This window comes from Carcharodon carcharias, chromosome 9 (genome assembly GCF_017639515.1).
Source record: "Carcharodon carcharias isolate sCarCar2 chromosome 9, sCarCar2.pri, whole genome shotgun sequence".
In the NCBI taxonomy this organism is placed as follows: domain Eukaryota; kingdom Metazoa; phylum Chordata; class Chondrichthyes; order Lamniformes; family Lamnidae; genus Carcharodon; species Carcharodon carcharias.
This window is the reverse complement of record NC_054475.1, coordinates 33859118-33885389: the sequence shown is the minus strand read 5'-3', so window position 1 is coordinate 33885389 and position 26272 is coordinate 33859118. Positions and strand designations below refer to the sequence as shown.

Sequence of the window (26272 nt, the reverse complement as noted above, 5' to 3'; positions counted from 1 at the left end):
ATTCTATGTTCTGGGCATCAAATGAAGTACTATATTTCTGACTCATGAGATATACAGCATGGTAAATTTGGCTAATTTGTGCTATAAAATGTTAGTAACCAGATAGTTGAGATCAAACACAGAGGAATGAAAAACAGATTGCAGCGTTTTCTTTTTAGAAGAGCTAGTGTAATACTGCTTGAACTTTCACATGACAAGTAAGCTCAATTTGGAAAGTGGAGAGGAAAGGGAGAAGCTGCTTAAAATAGCCATGTTGGCACTCCTAGGAGAAGCAAAGTACTCTGTTAATTAGTGTTTGTTTTTTTTGTTATGGGCTGATCAACTGTTGAGAAATGACAAGTTTTATTATTTTGGCACCCAGTCTTAAAATTGAGAATTTTCAAGTTAGAATCAGTATGCACAGATGCAGAGGAAAGACCTCTCTGCTTTGTTCCAACAATATTCCTGTTCATTCTCAGAAACTTCCCTCAACTGCAAAAGTTTGAGATTTCTTCATTTTTTCCCACACCACCCATCTTTGTGACCTCTCCCGGATGATTGCATTATGTCAAGCTTGTGCCGCAGTGCTATGTCTACTAGAAAACTAAGTTGAGATGTTGAAACTCGATTCAAATGGAAACGTTGCAGCCAATGGAGAATTTCCATTATTACACAACATAACCTTTTTACAGGAAGTCCTCACTTACATTGTGTGGGACAATGTTAATTTTGCATTAATGGGGATCTCCAATTAATACCCTGCACTCACATTACAGTCCTGCTTTTTCATGTTAATGATGATAAGCCTGGATGTTCCTGCAAAACTCCCATATTGAGCCTGTGAAAGCTAGGTCTTGGGTGAGGTAAGGAGCAGGGAATCTTGGGAGGCGGTTACAAGACTCAGACAGGTTAGAAAAAGCCCACATTTTTATTTTTGCTGGGTTCAGGTTGTAATATCCTAAAGTGGTCTCCAGAGACTGCTAATTGAACACTCATCACCTAAAGTAGTATAACAGGTGGAGATTGCACCATGCCAGTTTGTGAACCGCGCAAAACAGCAGTTATTTCCCGTTGTTGTTGTCTTGAACTATTATGGTATTATCCATTAATTTTACTCATCAAAAGTGTTGATTATTATTAAGTACCTATGCGCATTTACTCAAGTTATCAATATTAAATGTCATTTGCAACTTATCTGCTAAGCTTGTTTTCACAAATTATTGTAGCAAACTTAACAGACAATATCATTGATAAAGTTGCTAATTTACAATTCTTCCATTTTAATTTAGCCTTTGGGTTATTTCACAAAACAGCATTTTGTTTATGAAATGAAAAATTGTGGGATACGGTAGAAGAGTGGGGGAGTGAAACTAACTGAATTGCTCTTTGAAAGAGCAGGCATAGGCCTGATGGGCTGAATGGCAGCCTCCTATGCCGTACTCTTCTATGACTCTATAATTGCAAAGGAGAAAATGGCATTCACAATTCTATGGCGCTATGTTGCCCCCTTGGTTGTGATCTGCACTTCCACTGTTGTATGCAAGACCTGATTCTCAACACATCCATAGTGGTGTTTTTTTCAGCTGTATCAGTTCCACATTAGGTAAAGTTTGTTTTATGTTATCAATCTTAAAAAAGGAGGCTTAGAATTAAGGGCTATGATTTGTGCCTTTCATCCAGCAAGTATTTGTGATAGGTAGACCAAGGGAGGTGCAGAGAGTTTTAGTTCCACTGAGATCAGCTCTGAGACCTGTGCTGCTTTCTGTTTGTCTACAAAATATAGTCACTGTTTGAATGTAGTTTAACCTCCATGTGAAGTAGGAATTGCTGTCCTTCCACAAAGTGAAAATGATCTGGCAAAAGGGATCACTTCAGAACTTAAACCTGGCACAACCATTTTTGACTCCACGTTCAGTGATACCGCTGTGGCCAGTGCTCCTCAGAACTTTCTCTTGTTTCTTTTACCCTGTATGAATGCTCTTCGCACTTGCTTAATTTGGCCAGCATATTGAAATTGAAACTTACCCATATAGCCTGCCACTCTTAATTCATTCTCAGGAACTCAGAATAAAGGAAACAATTAAGCCTGAATTTTCACCCTTGAGGTGGGAGCACAAAGTCAAGAATTCCCAGCTCCAGCTCCACAAGCCTGACAGTGGAGACAGTGCACCAGATAATCTGATTTTTGTTTGGTGGGGTAGGGGGTGAAGCCAGAAATAGTTTGGGGGTAACCGGGTGCAGAGGCAGGCTGTGTGAAAGGCCCGCCTTGGTACTCCGAGACTTTGTTGCAGTTGTTTTTAAAAAAAAAGAAAATGGCCTTCCAGCCCTCACACTTCAACCCATACACACTCTCCATGCTACCTCATAGCCCACCCACCACCCATGGCCTGCATTCCCCATGCCAACCTATGCCCCTCTACCTACCCCATGGCCCTTTATAGCCCCTCTGTGAATTTAGTGCCAGCTCATGTTATTCCATGCCCCCCCCACACTACCCCATGGCCCTTTGCCCTTAAACGCTCCATGCCAATTCACTCAGTATCCACCATAGGCAGACTTGGACCTGTAGTGAGGTGAAATAAAATAAAGTTCTTAAGTGTCTATTGATGAATTAACTATTTTTTAAAACTACCCTCATTAATAAAAACCTATTCAGTGGATTTAACTTCCTTCAAATACATAATCACTTATGACAACAAGCTTTTGTATTCCTAGCCCCACTTCAAAGTATGTGAACATACAAAATAGGAGCAGATGTAGACTATTCAGCCCCTCGAGCCTGCTCCACCATTCAATAAGATCATGCCTGATCTGTTTGTATTTCTAATCCCACGTTCTCATCTATCCTCGATAACCTTTGAATCCCTTGCCTAATGTTATGACACAGTTGGTAAAGGCTGAGCTGTTTAAACCCCAGAGGGAAACTTGAACAACTGTCATAACCTATATTTTCAAATGGTGTAATTGAGATGCAGCTCTGAATTCAGTAAAAAGACCACTGAGCCTCAAGAGGGTTTTCGTATAAAACTAAATTAAATGTATATTAATTTAGCAACAAATTAAACACAGACACATGCCTACAAATTACTAGAATAATAATTTTTAAACAAACCCCCAAATTAATCACTCCTAGGTAACTCCACCAAAGCAACAGTGACCCATAGACTTTAAACAGACATCAGGCAAAGCACATTTGACCTTACAAGTTCAAAATGAGGCTCCTTGCAATTTGGTTCCTTTGCAGACACAGTTGTAGGCCTACAGGCTGGTTAGATTTTAAATGCTTCTGCCTTACACACACAAACTCCTTTCTATTTATGCCTAGCTTTTCCCTTAAATGTAAATTTTACATTGTATTACAAGGTTTTTAAATTTACCCCTCCTAACAATATCCTTTCATCCCACCAATTTTACTAGTAAGCTGAAAAAACATAAACACAATGCTTGGTGTTTCCCAGCTAGATGTAAGATTTTACTCCCACTCTTAAATGCTTTGTTCAACAAATGCAAATTTACACTTTACCTTCCTATCCTCCTTACGTTTACCTAATTAACATCTCAAAACTACTATACATCAAAGCACCCAGATTAGCTGGCTTTAATCCAATTAAGACGTGCGCACGCAGACATATGCGCAGGTAGGTGCGGGCGCACACACCACTGCAATTCCTTTTGAAAAATAATTCCCACTAACATTATAGACATTAATACCTCTTCATGACACCTAATAAGAATCTATCTACCTCTGCCTTAAAGGTATTCAATGACCCTGCCTCCACCGCCTTCTGAGGTAAAGAGTTCCAAAGTCGTACAACTCTCAGAAAAAAATTCTCCTCATCTCTGCCCTAAAAGGGCAGCCCCTAATTTTAAAACAGTGCCCACCAGTTCTGGACTCGCCCACAAGAGGAAACATGATTTCTGGGTGTTCAGGATCTTATACAATCAAGTCACCCCTCACTCTTCTAAACTCCTGTGAAAACAAGCCCAGCCTATCCAATCTATCCTCATAAGGCAATCCGCTCATTCCAGGTATCAATCTAGTAAACCTCTGAACTACTTCCAATGCATTTACATTCTTCCTTAAATAAGGAGACCAAAACTGCACCCAGTATTTGAAATGTGGTCTCACCAATGCCCTGTATAACTGAAGCATAACTTCCTTACTTTCATAAAAGCAAAATACTGCAGATGCTGGAAATCTGAAACAAAAACAAAAATAGCTGGAAAAACTCAGCAGGCCTGACAGCATCTGTGAAGAGGAAGACAGAGTTGACATTTCGAGTTTGTATGACTCTTCATCAGAACATAAATGTATGTTTTATGTATACTCTGTTTTCTGCCAGCCAGCCAATCTTCTATCCATGCTAATATGTTACACCCTACACCATGAGTTTTTATTTTTTGTAATAGCTTTTGATGTAGCACCTTATCAAATGCCTTCTGGAAATCCAAGTACAGTATGCCTATAGGCTCCCCTTTTATCCATGGTGCAAGTTATTCCTTCAGAGAACACCAATAAATTGGTTAAGCATGACTTACCTTTCACAAAATCATACTGACTCTTCCCAATTATCTTAGATTTTCTAAGTGCCTAGCTATAATCTCCTTAATAATTGATTCTAGCATCTTCCCCACGACAGATGTCAAGCTAACTGGCATATAGTTTCCTTTTTTCTGCCAGCCTCCCTTTTTGAACAGAGGGGTTATATTTGTTTATTCCAGTTTAATAGAACCTTTCCAGAATCTAGTGAATTTTGGAAAAATAACACCAACGCATCTATTTACTCATTAGCCACCTCTTAAAGACCCTAGGCTGAAGCCATCAAGACCTGGAGACTTGTCAGCCTGCAGCTCCCAACAGTTTGCTCAGTAAGGACTCCTGGGTGATTGTAATTTCACTAAGTTCCCCTCCCCCTTCCACCTCTTGATTCACAGCTATTGCTGGAATGTTTTTTTGTATCCTGTATAGTGAAGACAGAAGCAGAATATTTGTTCATTTCATCTGCCATTTCCTTATTATCTATTAACTCCCCATTCTCTCTCTCTAGAGGCCCAACACTCACTTTACTTACTCTTTTCCTATTTAAATACCTGAAAGAGTTCTTGCTATCCATTTTTACATTTCTAGCCAGCTTCCTCTCATACTCTAATTTCTTTCTCCTGATTAACCTTTTAGTCATTCTCTACTGTACTTTATATTCTGACCAGTCACCTGACCTGTCACTCATCTTTGCGCAGTTATGATTTTTCCTTAAGTTTGATGCTTTCCTTAATTCTTTTAGTTAACGATGGGTGGTGGGTCCTCTAGTATATTCCTACTATAAAGAAATATTTCTTTATAGTAGGAATATGCTTAATTTGAATATTCTGAAATAACTCCTTAAATGTCCGCCACTGCTCCTCTATTGATCTATTCTGTTGCCTAGTACCCCAATTCACTTTAGCTCAGCTCTCATGCCCTCATAGTTACCTTTATTTAAGTTTAACATACTAGTCTTAGACCCAACTCTTGTCTTTTTTAAAAATTGGATGGTGAATTCTATCCTATTGTGGTTGCTGCTACCTGGGGTGCCTTCAGTCTGAGGAATTTCTTAATCCTGGCACATCACACAATACCAAGTCTAATATAACTTGCTTTCTGGTTGGTTCCAGAACATGCTGCTCTAAGAATGCTTTTGAGATAGTTCTATAAACCCATCCAGGATATTTCTGCCAATCTGATTTTTCCAGTTTATATGTAGATTAAAATCATCCATGATAATTGCCAACCCTCTATCACAAGCACCCAATATTTCTTCTTGCATACTTTGTCCTACATTGTGGTTACTGTTAGGGACTTTTCCGGCTGCTTTCAAACTTCGCCTGAAAGGTCTAAAGCCCACAGGTTCTGCTTTGGGCATCACACTAGCAAAAATTGGATCTGATTGAAGGCAACTGCATTTTTAACATGTGCAGCTGCCTCCATGAACCATGATGGGCAAAGTACAACCGTCCCAGCAAAAATGGTGGGAGCTTGGCTCGGGACAAGACTTCTGAATTCAGGCCTCCGGTGTCACTCTGTTGTGAAAATTCCATCCTTTTACTCAGTCTCACCTTACTACAATAGTGGGACTTCTAAAACTCAAGCATGGTATTAGTTAATCATTGATTCTTAGCTTACACTGTAGTCTTTCATCAACCTTGATGGCCAGCAGAATGGTTCTTGAGTTTCCATCTTACTTTCAGACTAATGTGAAAAAATGAGCTCAAATGTTAAAATTTATAGTTAGTTATTGCATGCCACCTAGTGCCTGGAATCAGGTACTACAACAAAACATTTCATTTTTAGTAGTATACACATGACACCTTGCCACATGCAAGTTGCAAAAAAAAAAAGCTAAACCTTCATGCATTCTTGTGTATCCTTAAAATCTCAGTCTTTTGAATAAAGTGTTCTGTCTTGAATCATGCCCCTCATCTTTCCCACACAACAGTAAGTGATGCAAATATGCTGCCAAGGAAACTGGACAGGGTGCACACAAATGGAGCACCAGCTGAAATGATTGGAGCCCTGTAACCTCTTAAACTAATGTAGCTGTATAAGTGTATTTGCATTTTCGTTTTGGTAGTAGAATTTTTAACAGTAGCGATCCTCCTTTCTTTGAATGAAAATGTGAAATGAAGGAAAGAAATTACTTTTAGAGACTGATGGTGAAAATTGAAACCCGCAGAATGTGTACACAATTGAGCAAGTAGTTTAGGTGGGCATGAGAAAATTGGCTTTATGTTTTGGACTGTAAGTTAGAAGTCCATATGAACTGTAGCAAAATGCATTAACACAAGATCTGAGGATCTGAAGATTGGAGAATTTAATGGAAAATGCCATGAGCTGTGACTGGTGATGTGCAAAAATTGTATATAGAAAAGCAAACAAGAATATTGTAGCTAGCAAAATTTGGCCCTGTAAGACCACTTTCATCTTTTTGTTGGCTTGTAATACAGCCAGAACAATAAGGCATGATTTTGCTGAATGGCAAAATTGAGGTGCATTGGCTCCTGGTGTAGGTATGCTTACACAGGCAGCTCAAAGAGCAGATCGTACTTAATTTTATGTCAGAAGACTCTCCTCTCATTTGAATAGAATGATGGTACGCGAGCAACTTTGCCTGAACCACACTTGGCTGGGAAGCTTAAAATGTAGTATACCAGCTCCTGAAGCACTGCAACTCGCCAGTAAAGGAGAGGCTGAGAGAGAGAGAACGTGGACTGATTGTATACAGTGGCACAGTGGAGACTGATGAATAGTATGTCTAATGTTGAATTGAAAATTTTACTGAGAGAGTTTCACCAGGATGGTGGTGGCCCTATTGGTGCCAGTAGAAGCACAGCTGCAAACAATTTGCCATGAATGCAGCCACTGGGGGCCCCTTATATTTGATTGTAAATGAAGAAGTAGTTTGCTGCTATTAGGAAGATGAAATTAATTGTGCTCCTCTGTATTTGTGCACATTTCTTACAGAGCCCAACATGTATGACAGAAACCTAAGGTGGTAATTGTGGCACCTTCGAGCATTATTCACAACTATTTCCCTGTTACATACTTCTATTTAGTATGCCAATGTTGGTCAGCACAATTCCTACAGCTGGCGCAGAGGACCAGACAACAGGTACTTGGGCTTCCATTTCTTCTGCTGCTATGAATTTCAGTCGAGTCAGCAGCTATGGAAGAAGTTGGGCCTCGGCTCCTAAGAATCACCCCACTCCAGCATTGTTTTTTCTCTTCAGACATTGATTGAATGAGGGTGCCATGACTGTTTTATGAATAATGACTGTTGACACACATCATGGTGTTTCTGGAGTCTGATACATCTGTAGATTAATATGTTAACATAGGCCAATTGATTTGAGGAGCCCTAATACTGTGTTCTCTACAGATGTTTTACCATAGAATAATAAAATGATTTATGGCACAGATGGAGGTCATTCAGCCCATCGTGTCTATGCAGACCAATATATGCTATCCAACCTAATCCCACCTTCCAGCTCTTGGTCCATAGCCCTCGGTATTTCAGTTACATATCCAAGTTTTTTAACTGCAAAGAAGGTTTCTGCCTCTATCACCCTTTCAGGCAGAGTCACAGACCCCCATCACCTGAGTAAGAAAAAATCCTCCTCAACCCCCTCTAATTCATCCACCATTTACTTTCAATTTATGCCCCCCTAGTTATTGACCTCTTTGCTAACGGAAATAGGCCTCACCTGTCCACTGTATATAGGCCCCACAATTTTATGCATCTCAATTAAATCGCCCTTTAGTCTCCTCTGTTCCAAGGAAAACAACTCCAGCCTAGCAAATGTAGCACTTTGCACATAATGAACATGTCCATTGCAGATTGCCTGTTGGGATAGATGTCTCCTGGAATGGCTTGAAAGGATACACTCCCATGAAAGCTGTGTATTTGTTAACTTCCCCTTGAATAGGTAGAATTGGCCCTATTGTCAGGGTGTTTGTCGTGCAGCAACATGTGACAGCCTCTTGAGAAACAGGTGACATAGACAAGTCTACTGACTTAGTGGAGGGGTTTGTAAGCAGAAGCAATGGTTGTGAACAGACCTTGTCACTGCATCTGTATTTATTTCTTCATGAACTTGTCTGCAGAATTATGGCCACCCTCAATAAATTCCCATCTCTTTACTTTGTACTTGCATGTTGGATTGAAAATGGAAAAAAATATATATGGCTTAATTAACCAAGCATGCAGCAAAATACTATTGTTAATACAAAGCAAATCAAAACACTTTTAACAGCCGTTTAATTGATCTCCCTTTAACTAGCATACATTTGAGCAGGCTAGATCCCAGAATTTCTGATATGCCCATTTTATGTGGGTGATATGCATGATTCCATAGAGATAGCTCAGAAATAGTTTATTCAACCCAACTGTGGTGTGTTGAGCCTTGGCCAACCTCAACTCACCATGAAACCATCTACCATGTTTTACATGGAATCATCCTGACTTTTGCTTGCCCGTGGAGTACACACACTTCAAACTCTTCAAAACCTCAGAAGAGTAGGTCTCATTGCAGCCTGACTTTCTGCCCGCTACTCCTGCCACACACACATCCTCACCTCCCCCCCCACCCACCCACCACCAATGCCAGCTCCATGCTGCTGCTGAACTTTGGAATATAGGGTCAGTGGTGTATAAATAATGTTCACATTGGGAGATGGTGGATTGCAAGAGAATTTAGCTTTTCCATGTTTTTCAGCATGTATATAGATTTTTTGCTACTGAATTATAACCAGGTTTATTATGGATGTGTTCCAGTTTTTTTGCAGCCTTCTTTACTGTAATGTTGTGCACTAGGTATTCTTCATTTAAGTATACAATGGAACATGCTGTTATGAATAGAACAAAAGCACTTGAGAGACTTGAAGTGCCGTTACCCACAAGGCTACAAACCAGAATCTAGAAAGTGGAATTAGGCTGAATAGCACGACATCAATAGCATGGACATGATGGGCTAAGCGACCTCTTTTTGTGCAGTAAATTTCTATGATTCTATAAGACATTGTTATGCCATTTTGATTGAGTGAATCTTGAGCACCTGACTGCCTGCTACACTGCCTGGATTCTCACCTCCAACTTTATATAATACAGTATAATGAGTAAAATACCCTCAAGCCCAGGATAAGTTTGAATCCTGCTGTCATCTTGAGTTTCTGTATAGAAATAGAACCTTGAGGGTTTTTTTGGTCCAAGTCGGTGTCATTGTTTGGTTATTTCTTGGCGACATCAGTGAATTTATGATGTATTTGTGTCAAATGTAATTCTAACTATCTGAAGGCAAAAATAGAATTTAAATCACAAACAAAAACAAAAATTGCTGGAAGAACTCAGCAAGTCCGGCAGCATATGTGGAGAGAAAGATGGAGTTAACGTTTCGAGTCCGTATCCCTGGTATAATTTATGCTGTGTAAATTATAGTTCTGACAATGTGGCAGAGATCCCTTTGTATGACCATACAGAGAAAAAAATGGTTTTAGGTAATAGATCAGAAAGGTCTTGAAGTCTATTGTAAACTAAGTAGACATGTAAAATACATTTGTTTATTTTGCAGGCTGGAGTCAAAGGGACATTAGGAAGATTAGTAGGAATATTTGAGGTAAGTTCCTGTTTTAAAGTAAACTATTGATGTTGCTTCAGTAAACAGTTAGATTATTTAATGAATATTCTATACTAGATCGATGGTAAATTTATTCCCAATGACACAACTCACAGTCAACAGGAAACTGATCAAGGATCACTGAAAAATGATCAAGGCCATATAAACTGATAGAAGTGACTAAGTATAGGTGGACCTGTTTGATGTAGAACTATAAGTAGCCATTTCATAACTGAATGATATGGGCAATATGCGATGCACCTTCAAATACACTGGGGTGTCCACCATCCATTTGAACTCGAGCTTAATTTTTTGAATTGGTGACAAGCCACTATTCAAGTCCAACCTTAATATGATGCAACCTTATTACATATGCAAGTTGAAAATAATGTCATCTATAATTTTGATATTCTTGTTACCACATCACAATCTACAATGGCATCCTGTGGAAGGAGCGTCTACAGGCTAAAAATGCTGATTTGGACATCTTTAAGTGAGAGGCAAACACAGGATCACGTCATATCAGATTTGAAGCATCTACTGACTTTAACTTGAACATTCATGTGGTAGAATCTCTGAAGGCTTATCCATGAAAGAGATATGGGTGGATAAAGTGAGAAGTGGGTATAGATTTGGATTGTGTAGCACAATGGCAAATTCAAGCTGCTCCACCTTGTCCACAGGAAGATCCATAAATTCCGTTGCTCCTTCAGAAGTGTGAAAAGGGGACTGGATCTAATACACACACTGTCTCAAGAGCACCGTAGGAGTTCTACCTGCAAGTTTCACTCCAGAAGCTGTGGGATGCTACCAAGCACAATCTAGATTAGACTAGTGTTCACAGAATGGAGCAAAATCCTTAGAACCAAAATAAGAGTAAATCACTGAGGAAGCCCATTAGGTCCACGGTGTCCGCACCAGCTCTTTCAAAGAGCAATCCACTCCCCAGCTCTTTCCCCAATTGCAGCAATTTTTTCTCTTTCAAATATATATCCAATTTCCCGTTGAAAGCTACTATTAAATCTATATCCGATACCCTATTAGGTAGTACATTCCAAATCTCAACTACTTATTGCATTAAAAAAAATTTCCTCCTGTCACCTCTGGTTCTTTTGCCAGTTGCCTTAAACCTGTGCTCCCTTAGTATCAACTCGTCAGGCACTGGAAATAGTTTTTATTTACTCTATCTAAACCCTTGGTGATTTTAAACATCTCTATCAAATCCACGCTTGGGCTTCTCTGCTCAAAGGAGAACAATCCCAGGGTCTCCAGCCTATTCACATCACTCCAATCCTGGATTCCCGGAACCATTCTGTAACTCTCCAAAGTTCGCATCCTTTCTAAAGTGGGGTGCCCAGAATTGGACACAGCACTCCAGCTGTGGTCGCAGTACATTTAGTATAGCTTCCTGATTTTGTATGCAGTAGCTCTATTTATAAAGCCCAAGATCCTAATTGCTTTTCTCAGCTGCTTTGTGAACCTGTCTTTCCACTTTCAAAGCTTTGGCTTTCACTTGAATAGGTATAAGTTGTAGAGTAGCACTGTGTGTAAAGCTGACTGACATGTAAAAATTATTTGCTTTCCAAAAGAGGAACAACCAATTTAGGTTTTGTCCAGCATTGAGGATATTGTGTAAACTGAAGATCCAGTTGGATATCTTGAATTTGTTCTTAAAATGTGATGTAGGCTTTTTCACAGGCATGTGTTTCAAAATATGCATGAATTAAATGACACAGCAATCATTAGGCATTTAACACTTTATAAATCAAATGTAGAAGTTTATTTTGCATATTACAGAGAGCAACTGAACCAACCATTAAAATATGTTCCAGTCTTTACCACATCCCACCAAAAAATGGAAACCTTTCAGTTCTGAAGGTGAGGATCATTCAAGACATGGAAATAAATGGGGTTCTTCTTAATTCTTACAGATTAAACCATAGCAGAGCACGATAGGTAGTGGAGAAGCTGAAAAAGGTCCAGAAACATCTTGGCTGCCAATATCTTGTAATGAAGCCAAACCTGCTGATTTCCATTAAGTAAACAGCTATATAGAACAATGAACAGTTTGTCTCTTGAACAGATTGGTACTGCCATAATTCTTTCAACATAATTGCCAATATTTACCATTGTTGTGTTCTTTTGAAATTGTTTTAGAATACATTATTTATATTTACTTTATTTTGCAGTGAAGTACAGATAAATAATAATCCAATCTTAAATTTATAGTTTAACTTATCATTTCTATTCACTCTCATGACACATATTAATCTATGCAGAGCTGACGGTCATCAGGCACATGCTGTTCTGAAGCCCTCTTTCTAACTTAAAGAAAATATATCAAAGATTAATCAGTCATATTTCTAAGTGTGTATTTTTGAGTTGAATGGAAAAACAATCTTTAAAATATTTTTAGCCAATAAAAGTCAATTTTTAGGGGACTTAGTGGAGCTCACTGGGTTAAACGCTGAAATTTCATCTCTGGGATAAATAATTTCTGATTGTCAAGCTTCTATGTAAAATGAATTGTAGAGCTTGGTTGAGATTATCCACTGTGCATAAACTCATAAAACAGTACAGTCTTAAATTGGCAGTCTCTTTTAGAGACTGTTGTGCTCAATTTTTAAAAAAAGTCATATTAGTTTGGTTGGGATTGCTGTTTTAAAACTTGGATAAGAGGCAGCTTCACTCTGCAGTGAACTGCTGTACCTGACCTGTAGTGTAGCCGATGCATTGGATGCCAAAAATCAGTCTCTAGTATTATCCCCTCTCACCGTTGTGAGCACAAAATTCAGGGAAGAAAGTAATTTTAACAAGTTTTGCTAAATATGTTCCCACCTCCTAATGGATTATGATGGGGAAGGCAAGGAAGACTATTGGGTGAGCAGGATTGCTTACTTTTTTGTGTCTTCTAGTTTTATAACATAATGCTGTGATTGAAAAGAAAGGCTGGATGCTGAAATAGCTTGAATTAAAACAAAAGGTGTTGAAAAATGCAGCAGATACCTCAGGTTATGAAGGGAGGAAAGGTGGTTATTTCAGGAGGGACCATTCATCAGATGACCAAAAAAGATGTGGGAGGGAAAACAAATGTTCAGTGTAGGTCTGCTGATTACTAAATCAGTTAGCTACTGCCTTGTAATCGCGAAACAAATCTCCGAAAAGAGGTGAAAAATATTGGATGATATACAAATCTTATGTAAATCTAGCTTTAAACAGACATTCGAAAGACGAAGTTCAGTAAAATACTGTTAAAATGTGGTGGTGGAACTTGAATGAGGAAATCTGCCAGGCAGGAAATTTGAGGTGGCAGCTAAGATCTGATATTGCTAACTTGAGCTTTCAGACTGAGGGCTACTGTCTGTCCATGCCAAAGTTGAGATATTATTCTGAAGTTTGTATTGTGGTTGATTGGAACAGTGCTTGAATCAAAAGACAAAGGTCCGAGTTAGAATAGAAATTGAAGTTAAAGTGATGATTGACAGAGAGCTGAAGACTATGATTGCAGATAGAACAACTATTTTCAGCAAAGCACTTGCCCAATCTGTGTTTGGTTTGCCTAGAATAGAATCATTTACTCCTTACTATGAGCAGTGAATACAGTCCACTAAAAATGGAGCAAGTACAGTTAAATTGATGTCTCACATGGAGCAATTCTGAAAACCCAGGCACTGGTATGTGAGTAAACAAATAAACAGTTGTTACATTTGGTAGGTTTCCATGAAGAAGTTTTAAGAAAGAGTAACCAATGATGTGGATGTGATGGAAGAGTGAAAGAAGTGTTTCAACCCTGGAGTTTCTTTTACTTTTTATGGCGTTCAGACAGCAGTTTTTGATTGAGAATTCAGAAAGAAATCCTTTGATCTTGGGTTAGTTTACTAATTTAAATTGTGAACGGGTGCATCAATGTAAATTTCAGGGATTCCTTGTCAACTGAATGACCAGTTTATATTTTATGAATGTCTGGTCTCATGTATATTGGGTGAATATTGTAACTAAAAGGGATGTTTGTGATGGGAATGTTGGAATTTGTACGTCCTGTCCCTTTTGAATATGTATATGTTTTGCGTGAGCCAATACAGAGTCCCTTTGGTAAGCAGATCATTCTTTGATATCGCTTGTGAAAATTCAGTAGTGATGGTTTATAGAAACATTTATTATCAACAACATTGGCTTAAAAGCAAGTTGTTGTAAAAGTATTAAAAATCTTGCCCTGGTATTGGATCACGTTGGAAGCCTCAATTATAACCCCTGCTTAAAGTAAATGGTGTGCTGAAATTGAAAATCATATTTTAAAGAAAAAAAACCATAAACTGATTGTCTTGCCAATAAACAAAGCTTTGCCTTTAAACTCTCAACATTTTATTTATATCCAATAGTGTTTATAGATTTTTTGCAATTCAGTACTGGCAATTTGCAAATATTTTGTGTTTCCTAGGTTTTTAATTTTAGTTATAACTAATAGAATTGTAATCAATATCCACCAATTGCAGTGCATGTGATAACTCAGAATAAAATCTCATTTAATTTAGGAAAAGTACTTGTTAACTCCTGCATCATGCCACCTTGCTAACGGCATTTATCAATTTTGATTTTATATGCTTTGAATCCATTAAGATAAATATATAAAACTTGTGAAACTGAAAGGCAGCAGCCTCTCCAGAAAGCACAGAGATGGGAAGATATGCTGGGCGTTGGAATTGTGTAGTGCATGGCAATCTAAAAACCAGTAGGATGGGAGTAAAGGTGAAAGCTTCAGTTGTGAGAGGGGGAAAAAGAATGAGAGCAGAGCCATGGGAAAAGACAGTGTATTTTCAATCCTGTACAAAGGAAAAACTCAGAATAAATGGGCACATATTCCAGAAGTTTTAGTGGAAAATCATATCAAAGCGGATGCAACTGATGGAGAAACTGAGAAAAAAGGTAGAATTGTCCCAGGAATATGATTGGGAAGAAAAATGATCCAAAAGAATTGTGGTCATCTGTGTATTTAAAGTATGTACCTGTGGAAAACCCATTGCCAATGAAGATGGTAGGGAATGAGTCAAATGGCTCAACCAAAGGTGAAGAATGGGTGAAAGATAAAAGCATAGAATTTGCTGACAAAATAATGGCATGCAAATGCTTCACAGCCAGTATTAATGTACAGCCAGCAACTCTGGCGAGGAAGAGATACCTTGTGAATTGTAAGCTGATTTGTGCTGCTGTTAACTTTGCTAAAGCAACAACTTGCCTTTAACCTTCCTATTAATAACTGTTAATCAACTTCTCTTGCCCAGAATGTGAGCAATTAAAATGTAGACACTTATTCCTTCAGGTTGTGAATTTTTGGAGGCGTTTTAAAAATGTCATTTTGATTTGAAAATGTTTTTCTTTTTCTGTCTCCTTCCTCTTATTCCAATCCTTTTCCCCTCATTGTTTCTCTTATTGTACCTGATTTGACATCGAATTCACTCACTGTAATTCACTTTCCTCCTTGGTCCTCCTCTGTTTATTTCTCAATCCTTAAATCTCATTGTTTTTCCCCTTGCTCACCAAGGTTCCAGATTCCCTGTAGCCATCACTCCACCTTTTAATTTGCACTTCCAGCAACTTTGTGAATAAAATTATTTAAAACCTAAACATGCAAAAATAAGTCTAACAGGGCATGCTGCGAGATGCCTCCATCCAGCAAAATCTAGGCTGTAATCATGAACTTCTGCAGAATGGAGCTCTAACAGGAAGCATTACCCACACTATCATCAGTGTAATAGCAGAGATTAGGGAATGGGCCTTGGAATGTTTGGTATCACAGACAAAGATGACACACCTAGGGCTCCCATTGTAACACCCTAAATTTGAAGATGTGTGAAGTTAAGAAAGATGTTTGAGGATTGAACAATTTCAGCCAAATAGAATGTGGTGGTAGTAGTTGAATGGGGTACAGCTTAATAAGAAATGGATAGCCTAGATATCAACTCGATATGGAATGGAGCTGTAGAGGTGATGTGCATTTATGGTGAAAAGGAAACTTAGGACACAAAATTAATGCTTAGAGTGCCAGTGAGATCAGGGTTTTATTGAGTGGGGAATTGGGGGAGGCGGTGACATAATGGTGTTGTCACTGAACTAGTAATCCAGAGGTCCGAATCCCATCACGGCAGGTGGTGAAATTTGAATTCAATAAAAAATCAGGAATTAAATGTCCAATCGTGGATTGTTGTAAAAACCTATCTCGGAAGGAAATCTGCCATCCTTACCTGGTCTGACACTTAACTATCCTCTGAAATGGCCTAGCAAGCCACTCAGTTCTGAAGGGCAGTTAGGGATAGCCAGTGATGTTCGCATGCCATGAACAAATAAAAAAAGTGACAGAAGTAAATTTAAAACAATATCCTGTTTGTGAATCATAGAAGCTAGAAATGATCAACAAAGTTGTTGGGAGAGGATCAGATTTAAAGCTGTATCTCCCAAGTAACACATCTAACCTTATAAGGGCTGCTTTCTTACTGCAATACTATATTCCAGCGTCGGCTGGTGAACAAAACCTTTTGACCAGAAATTCCCTACACCTTTTGAGAATCTTTTTTGTGAACCTTCCTTTTACTATAGTTGCTATTAGTTTCTAAAAGTGAAAATTTGTGTTTCCACAGCTTATTTTATATTCTGTATATTTTGGAGTCAATGCCTGTTGTTTGTGAAGTCATAAGATAATAGTATTGTTTTTCAGAATCAAGACAGGAAGCATAGAACATATGTGTACGTTCTGGTAATAACAGAGGTGTTAGAAGACTGGGAGGATTCAGTTAATATTGGTAAGATGATACTTTACTATCTGAATTATCTTTGTCTATATCAGGCCCTGAATTAAATAATACATTAATTTTATGGCTCATATTGTAGTACAGGTTCTACTGTATTATCCAAGGGCTCAGAAGTATTTAATTTGCTCTGTTTGTGTTGTGGGATAGTTCCTGTATCATTGGTTGTGAATGTGCAGTTTTTTTTATAGGTGTCCCCCTTGTGGCCAGAATGACTTTATGGATCTGTAAAAGTGGACTAAACTGTTGAACCCAAGGTTGACCAGAATAATTGGGCTACTGTACCTTTGGCAGTTGTGTTTAGGTTATCACAGAGTGTACCTCTATCTTTTGCAACAACAAAAAACTTCTCTTAGCTGGTCATCTGGAGGCAGTCTTGTTTACCATGCATCTCTGAATGTCTTCCCCATTCTCCTCTGTTAAGTAGTAATGCCTCAAGTAGGCAACCTAAAAAGGAGAGAAAATAAATTCAACCTTATAAAATCTTCACAGTCTTGTACCTTAGTTTTTTTGTTGTTGCTTAGCAGCTGCGGGCCCACTTATTGCTCAAATTCAGAGTCATGGTAACATGACTTGAATGGAGGTTAGGCTTTTTCTGCATGATTAGCTTTTTCAGTTAGTTTTTTTCCCATTTCCTTTCACATTGCTAATTTATATTTAGGTAAAATATTTTGTGCATGTACATTTAACAACTGAGCTATTGGAGCTCAAAGAGATCGTTCTGCAGTTTCTGTTTGCAGTTGTCAGAAATTACAAGTATTTATACTATAGGTTAATCCTTCTTCAAAGTTGTGCCTAAGGAATAGATTGCATTGATTAAAAAATGGACAAGGGCTGCAGAACCTGTGCATCAGTTATAACTCCTCTAAAAGGTTTTCTATCTCTTCCCCACCCATTCCACAACCCCCCCCCCCCCCACCCCCCCCACCTTCGCTCACCTACCACCCCTCCACTTTCCCCGCTTACTCCCAATGGATGGGGTAAAAAAAAGTACTCAATCATGTATGTATAACCTTTCTCATTTTATCTAGGGAGAAAAAGGGAATGGTTTAAAATAGATGATGCCATTAAAGTTCTTCAGTGTCATAAACCTGTACAGGCCTCGTATTTTGAAACCTTCAAACAAGGCTATTTGGCAAATAATGGAACTCCAGTTGCAACATTATCTGAAGAGAAGGCCTCAACATACACCAATCAGAGTTCAGTATCCAGTATTAGATGACTGAGAGGAGCTCCACAGTAATTGACTCATCATACATCGAGTCCCAAAGGCATGGACTTGAAAAGTGTTCTGTGAAAGAATGTTTGATCTAGTTTGATTGCTTCTATACATTGTACATGTATAAATAAATTTTGCATGGAGACCTGCGCAATGTTGATAACGATACTTTATATTGTGATGTAAAATATAGTGCTGAAGATCAAAGCCATAACTAGTAAGTTTTTTTTGTTAGATATTGTATATTTTTGATAGGATTGTGAAATTAAGGTACCAGTGTTACATCCAGTTGTCTCCCAGGTATTATCCTATAGAATTCCTAATTGTCAGGTGACTTGGATTTCAACCTAGGGATATTGTTTGGGTGCCAAGTGGGTATCGATTTTAGTTCTCTGCAACTTTTTATATATAGCTTTTGTAAATTTTTTGCTGGCTTTATCACCTGCACTACTGCTGTTTACGTCAAAAAAAGGAAGCTATGGAACTATCGATCACTGACCTGTACTACTTTGTGGAATAACATTCATGACACACACTTCATCACAGTACTTCTGTTAGCTTGTACACAAACTGCTAAATAAGGCCTTTAAAGCATTTTACCTTATGTAAGACGAGTTCAAGCCATGCATATTGGGTCTTACCTTCTGTGGAGCTTTGGATTATATTCTGTTTAGCAGTACACATTTCTGTGTCACGGCTTCATTTTCCTGATCTCTGCTATTCCCCCTCTTTCATTCTACACTGGAGTTTAAGGATGTTCTTTGCAGGCAATTCAAGGTCTTAACAGAGCTGAGAATTTGGTGTTTTGAATTTTCTGATTGTGTTTTTGTTCTTGCAATTTAAAAAGGACACTGTATACTGCTTAAGCATTTAAACTGTGTAACCTGGTTTTTAAATTCCAACTCTGGATTAGTAACACGTGGAGCAAAGATTACCCTGTACAGTACATTTTCCTTTTTTAAAAAAATTCTTGGTTTGCTTTTTTACTGAGACAAAATATAGCACTGTTTCTTTTGAAATGAGTGTTATTGATCACCAAAATAATTTCAACCTATTTAATTGATTAAATTTGTTTTATTTTTAATTAATACGGAAGTCCAGAAATCTGAGTTTGCCATAGAATATTGGCCTCAAAACTTGTACAGTCTGCCAGCTAACAACAGGTTGTACCTCATAGTGTCAATAGAGAAAGGAACATTGCTGGAGAAAACACCCTTTTATCAACCTAAGAATGAGCTGATTTTTTTTAAACTCATATCTAGACAGATATCCTTTCATTCAGTTCAGTCAGTTTAAAAGCAGTGTAAATAAACGTTCACTATTGTAGAACTGATGAATACTAACATCATTGTACTAATTATTTTTTGCAATTTTTTCCCAATCAAATTTTCCCAAATTTTTTAAGATGTTGGAAGATTTGGAAGTGTAGAACTATTGCTTTACACAGGTGAAGAAATAACTCTCTAATCCCCTGGCTCAGTGGTGAGGGTTTAAAACAAACTGGAGCAGCATCAGAAAACAGTTCTCACTAAAGCATTGCCCCATTCTCTAGTGATGTTTAAAAAATGACAACTATTATTAATTGTTTACCTATGTTTAAGTACATATCTGAAAATGTGCTAATGTGATTAATGAAGTTTCAGTCAAAGTAAAATTGAGTACTGAATCACAAGACTGCTTTGTATTTCTGGACAGCAGACATGAAAATCTTGTTGATATGTAAAAAGTGAAACAAATGGAATCAGTTGATTATGACCACTTAATGCTTTCAGCTTTTACCTGCAATTAATGCACTGTAAATACGTGTCATTTTTGGTGCTTTCCTGTGTAAAGCCTTAGATGGAAGGGATAAGTGCTAGTTTTTACAATGGTCAGTATTGGTAAGAATATGAGGCATGTTATCCTGCCCTTCACATTTTAACGCAACTGTTATACATCAATTCAAAAGATTCAGTCACTGGAGGAAGTCTTATTTTACCTGACTTGAGTGTGATGCACATGTGAGACAAGAGATTGAAGATTGTAATAAACCTGTGCCAACAAATAAAAACTCACCAGTATTTCAGAAACCAAGTGCTGACTTTTTTTCTTTGTCACATTATTTATGAAATGCAGTTTTATTTAATTTATGCCGCTGAAGAAAAGGTGTGTATTAATGTCTCAATTTTTTCACTATCCTTTTTTTTTAACATATTAAAACCAGACATCGGAAATTTAGATAGTCAGATTTCATGATTTAAAACAAGATCTTGCGTGTGCCATTGCTATAGGGTGTTATCAAATTCCCACACTTGAAAATGTGTCATTGCCTCAGTGATTTGAATAAATTCATGTTACTCTTAACCATGTTCATCAAACATACCATTATTGTAAAAGGATGAGAAAAACTGCCACTGATCAAGAACTAGCACCAGCACCACCCAATCAAGTGCCAGGGGGAAGAAATACTTCCAACTGCTCTAAGTGACTATTTTTCTTCCTCTCAGTGCCCACTTTAGAATAATACAGCATGGAAGGAGGCCATTCAGCCCATGGTGGTTCTTTAGTAGAGCTCTCCAGTTGATCTCACTCTTCTATCTCTCCCTAGCCCCATATTTTTCCCCTTCAAATATCCAATTTTCTTTTGAATGTTACTAATGAATCTGTTTCCACCACCTTTTCAGGCAATACATCCCAGTTATAGCTCACTTTTTAATGTTTCCTTATGTTCTGGTTCTTTTGCCTGTCACCATAAATCAGGCATCTCTGGTTAGTGCCCCCGCTGTCACTGGGAACAGTTTCACCTTATTTACTCTTACCAAAACTATTCATGATTTTTGAATACCTTTATCCAATCTCCTCTTGCCTTTCTCTGTTCCATGGAGAACATGCCCAGCTTCTCCTGTCCCTGCCCATAAGAGGTTCCCTCAGCTGTGGTAATATTTGAGTAAATCTCATCATTCTGTCCAAGGCCTTGCATCCTTCCTAATGGGTGGTGCCCAGAGTTGGCCTTAATACTTCAGCTGGAGGCCTAAGCAGCATTTTATTGGTGTTTAGCATAACTTCCTTGCTTTCATATTTTATGCCTCTACTATTAAAGACAATGATTCCAAAAGCTGTTTCTCAACTCGTCCTGCTGCCTTCAAAGATTAATGTACATTAACAACCAGGTTTCTGTCCCTGCATTCCCAGTAAAATTGTACCATTTAGTTCATGTTGCCTCTCATTCTTCCTACCAAAATTAATCATCACACTTCTCTATTGAATTTTATCCTCCACATGTCTGTTTTACAACAAAAATAATTTGTTTTTACATATCAATAAAATAATCTTTCATAGTATAGGAGGCTAGTTGGCTCATTGTGCATTTACTAGTATCTATCCATGCAGAAATTAACAGTTTTGGTATAGTTTGATGAAACCAAATGTAAACGTTGGATCAGATTTCGCCTGAACATGCCATCTGCTTGCATGCCTCATCATTTGTTAATCTCTCAATTGCACATTTCAATTTTAAATAATTTTGCTTAGAAAGTTGCTGGAAATGCAAGCTGATAATGGTGGGGTGTGAACAACAGGACCCTTTGTGAACAGGATGAAAGGTGCATCTTTATTCAATAAGGTACAAGGATTCAGAAATGAACAGGAAGGACTAAGGAGGGTGAATTTGAGTGAATCCAATATCAAATTGGGTACAGAAAGAAATAAAAATTGGATTAAGAAAAGATAGGCAAAGTAAGATAAATTTACATTTAAATATTGACATTTTAAAAATAAACAATTCACAGCCTGCAGGAATGAAGCTCCATGTTTTTATAATTGTTTGCTTTCTGCACAAGAAAGGTTGACAGTCATTAACAATTCTAACATTGTTCAGAAGATACTTAAGTTCTGCGAAGTTTAGTAATTAATGGACAATTAATGTGCAGGTACAGCTACTTCATTACTACCTTGGAGAAGTTGAGAGAGATGCTGTTTTGTGATGCTAGTAAGGGAGCAGCATAAATTGATCAGCAACTGCTGGCAATTTGCATTTCATATGGTAGCTATCATATTGCAAGTTTCAGGCCAATTTGTGCATTAATAACAGCATAGATTGTTCATAACATTTTAAGCAAAATCTGGACTAGTACAGTAAAACCATCCATGTAAAAGATATCACCTATCAGGGAATGCCACTGAAAAATGTTTGTATTTTCACTTGTAAACAACTTGTAATGTGTGTGCAGACCCCTCTGTTCCCCAGGTATTTACCCATTTTGCCATAACCCATATCTTTGATATGCATACATGCAAATATGCTTGTTAATGACTGGGCTATCAGCACAAACTGATAATTCAGCTAACTAAGATATCAATAGTGTAGACTTCTATTCTAGTGAAGTTTGGGGTCATTGCGCAATTTCCCATACATCAAGTTTATAAAGAAGAAAAATCAGGGGCATTAAAGCAGCCTTGGGATGGATACTGTTAACCATCTTTGTTACTCCGGCTTCCAGAACCATGTGACCTTTCAAATGGATTTGGTGTGTAATACCAATTACTTTTCACCAATCATCTGGCAGATTCCATGATGTCACGAAATTGGAAATTTCTGTATTCATGCTCATTTCATGCAATCTTCCTGTCCCAAAAGGACCATTCTTTGCCAAATTAACCTTCCATTTCAGACAATGAGTGGATTTGAATTTGGTGGATTTCCTATTTTCCAATTTCCTCGGCCTCTTGCATCTGATTGACATTTAAACTGCACTCTGCCTGCATTGGTTTAGACACTTCTATTTCTAGGCCAGCTGCCATGCAGGTGCAATCCTTGGTGGAATTCAGTGCCTGGAAGGCGAGTAGAAAAGTCAGCCTCTAACAGCCTACTGCACTGATTCACGTCCCTGGACAAAGAAAGAGACTTGCCATTTTTTTGGATGTCCTCCTCTCTCTGATTCTCCACTCCTAGAGGCTGGGAACAGGACTGATGACTCAGTTGTTATGGACATACTTCAAAATGGATACCCACTAATGCTGCAAGAGTAAAATAAAGCAAACTCCTTTGCTTCTCGTTAATGTCGTTGCCTTTGGTCTATGCCCGCGGTAGGCCAGGCACTTCATTTTAGAGGCATCCTGAAAAGCATCAGAGCCCACACAGACGGGTCGCTACCCCTAATTCTCTGCTTGGTACTTGGGGAGATACCAGAGCCACCTTCACCCTCCCTAATTCGCTACTTTTCTGATGGTGGACTCGCTTGAACGATTGATGTACCAAGTCTCTAACTTAACTGGAATGTCAAGATAGCAACCAGAACAATTTTTCAGCCTGGAGATTTTCATGTAAGCTTGGTATTTCCGTTATTTAATATTTCTATATCCAATTAGAAACGTTTCTCCTATTTGGGTGAGCTGAGATTCATTAACATATTTCACTAGCAGCTGGTAATTTCTACCCAAGCAAATGTCAATCAAGCTCAATGGTAACAACTTTGCCATTCTGGTGAAGGGTTATCAGTGTGAAACGTTTTAGTTGCATGGTGCAGGTTGATGTTCCTGTGCTATACTGAGGGATTTTTGCGTTGCTGGCGGAGGGATTAAAACAGAGATCCAATGTCTCGTTCAGCTGAATGCAAAACCACCTTGTGCGTTACTTGAAGAGAAATGTCCCGCATAACATCTCTAATTGAACTGATTATATGGTCCTACGGATTCAAAACGTTAACCCTGTTTCTCTCTCCACAGATGCTGCCAGACCTGCTGAGTTTTTCCAGCATTTTCTGTTTCGATCACACGGTAATTTGTCTTAGTAGCTTAGTAGTGTGCGGGACGTTGGGCATTTGTCTACATTATCACAGTGACTACCCTTCTAAAGTAATTCATGGGCCGCCAAGTACTTCGGAAAATCGTGACGATGTGAATGCGTACTATAAAAATGACAGCTTTATTTCACCCTAACATACTGTGTAATTCCACTGGAGGACGCTGTAGCCTAATACCGGAACTGGAGAGCAGTCATGCTTCTTCAACCTTTGAACTAAACTGGCTGTTGTGTTGTACAAGAGGTACACATTTATACCGGAATTCATTGCGCAAAAACTGAATAATCCCTTCTCTATGAATTGCCGGGCTATGCCGCATCCTTGCCAATTGGCTGATGCCTAAAAGTAGTTGCCAATTTTAAACTTTCTCAAAACGTTTTCCAGTGTCTCCTTTTGCACTTGTCTTTTTGCCCCTCTTGCTGAGTCGACTCGACTTCTTTCCCATTGATTAAATCTTTGCAGTGGTTCAGCTAGCTTACGTTTGCTTATTAGCTTTGCTCGATCAGGACTTTGGCAGTCCCTCGTTTCAGCTCCATTTGCGACCTGACTGCCTCTTTCGGTCTTTATCTTGCTGGTCCACATCTCACTTCTCACGGTTACTATCTCTCTCCCACCGATCAAGTTTGCCTTCCCTTTCCTACGTTGATCAAAAAAGGTGGTGTTTTCAATATTATCACTGTCAGTGTGCTGTTTTTAGATGTAACGCTGTCAGTACGTCCCGGAAATCTGCCCCCCGCCGCCCGTTACTGCGATTTCAATAGTATCAAATTGGCACATTTTAATGTGCCAGCTATCCATTCTGTGCTTGGATATCAACATTTGGGGGCAAATAATACCCTATACATTGCGATGATTAAAGAGCAATCCCCTTCCCCAGTACATCCTACAAAACGTGCACTTTCCCAGTGGCCAAGAGCAGTCACGTAAAATTAGGAATTCTGTCAGAGCATTAGCAAGTCTTCTCCCATTACACGTACCTGCAGAAACAAATTATTATTTTGTGCTTTTAGACATTCGAGATTTAACATACTTAAACGTAGTCAACATCCGGATTAAACAAGATATAAAATGTATGGAAAAACAACTAATGTGTCTAATAGTATTTCTGGTTTGTTTTCTCAGTCGGAAAGGTTGAGTGATTAGAGTTACTACTTTGTGATCAAGCCGGATGTCACACAATTGAATTTTACAAATACCGGTATTTATTACATAAGATAAACTGTGACTTGTATATTCATGAAATTTAAATAGTTATGATGTACAGATTTGAGTGAATTCAACCATGGAGTGAGTTATTCTTTGAAACTACGGCTGATGTTACAAGTAAGTGCACAGTGATGCCGCCCAATAATTCGTTTTGTAAGCAAAACTTGTGTAATAAATTATTCAGAGGAGATCATTCGGCGCATCGAGTCAGCGCGCACTCTTTCGAGGAGCAGTTCAGTTCATCTTATTCCTCGGCTCTCTCCCCATCGCCCCTGCAATATTCGCTTTGCTTATTGTTCTCGCCCTTAAGTGCCAGCATCGCAAGTCTGTTGTACTTTCACATGCAAATTACAGACCAATCTTTACACACAAATCTCCAGCCACGTGATGCAGTTTAGTATTGTCTGTGGTAAAATGCAGGTACAAAATTCAGCGGCGCCGCTTTACAGAAAAACAAATTACCTGAGAGTTCAAAAAACAAAATATGACAGGACGGAGTGGGGTTCGCGATGCCCAATCAAATGATTGCAATTTACGTCTAGGTTCACTCAGGAACAGTGAAGGATTCGGCGCTGACAGGAAGCATCCGCAATGCCCTCAGAGCACTTGATGACAAGCCGCTCAGGAAGGAGTGTCAATGAAGTTCTGCACCCCTTTGTCTGCGTTGCCAAAGAGGGACAGGCTCATTCCTGATCCCGGGTTAGCGCCAAGCCACTCGCGTCAATTTCACCCCAGCCCAGTGACGTCACAGAACCCCCGTTCTCTCTCTCCCCCCCTCCAAGAGGGCGGGCAAACCATTGTGATGTCACAATGGTAGGCGGGTGGGGGAGGCAGCGCCGCCGCTGATTGGCCGGCGATGAAATGGCAACAACAGTAGGTGACGCGAGTTCTTGGAAAGTTCCTGGAAAGCAGCGCGTGCGCCGCCGCCTCAAACCCGTGGGTTAAAAAAAAACTTAGGGAAGAAGGAGCTTGGCAAATTGAGAACCAGCACTTCCTTCTTTATATGTATAAAATGATGTGGCTGCATTGAGTAACCGGCTACAGAACTAAAGGAAACACTTACAGTAATAGCGTCCCTCACTGCAAACACACGCATTCAAATCTGCACAGTCCAGTCTTTGTGTTTATCAGTGATGCTCCCT

At 38.8% G+C, this 26272-nt stretch overlaps 1 protein-coding gene and 1 long non-coding RNA gene across 3 annotated transcripts in view; one reads left to right on the top strand and one right to left on the bottom strand.

The window, feature by feature from the left end:
• LOC121281724 (diphosphoinositol polyphosphate phosphohydrolase 1) overlaps nucleotides 1-20213 on the top strand; it is a 77021-nt gene extending 56808 nt beyond the window's left edge. For both annotated transcript variants that reach the window (XM_041194633.1, XM_041194632.1), the window contains 3 exons: nucleotides 10081-10125; nucleotides 16835-16919; nucleotides 17957-20213. In XM_041194633.1, coding sequence (XP_041050567.1) covers nucleotides 10081-10125; nucleotides 16835-16919; nucleotides 17957-18147 — 321 coding nt within the window. In that variant the 3' untranslated portion in view covers nucleotides 18148-20213. The remainder of the gene's footprint in view (nucleotides 1-10080; nucleotides 10126-16834; nucleotides 16920-17956) is intronic.
• Nucleotides 20214-21712: 1499 nt separating this feature from the next.
• LOC121281725 lies at nucleotides 21713-25913 on the bottom strand. Its single transcript, XR_005943918.1, has 2 exons — nucleotides 25593-25913; nucleotides 21713-24901 (listed from the first exon to the last, which is right to left on the bottom strand). It is a non-coding gene; the product is annotated as an uncharacterized LOC121281725 (long non-coding RNA).
• Between the last annotated feature and the right edge of the window lie 359 nt (nucleotides 25914-26272).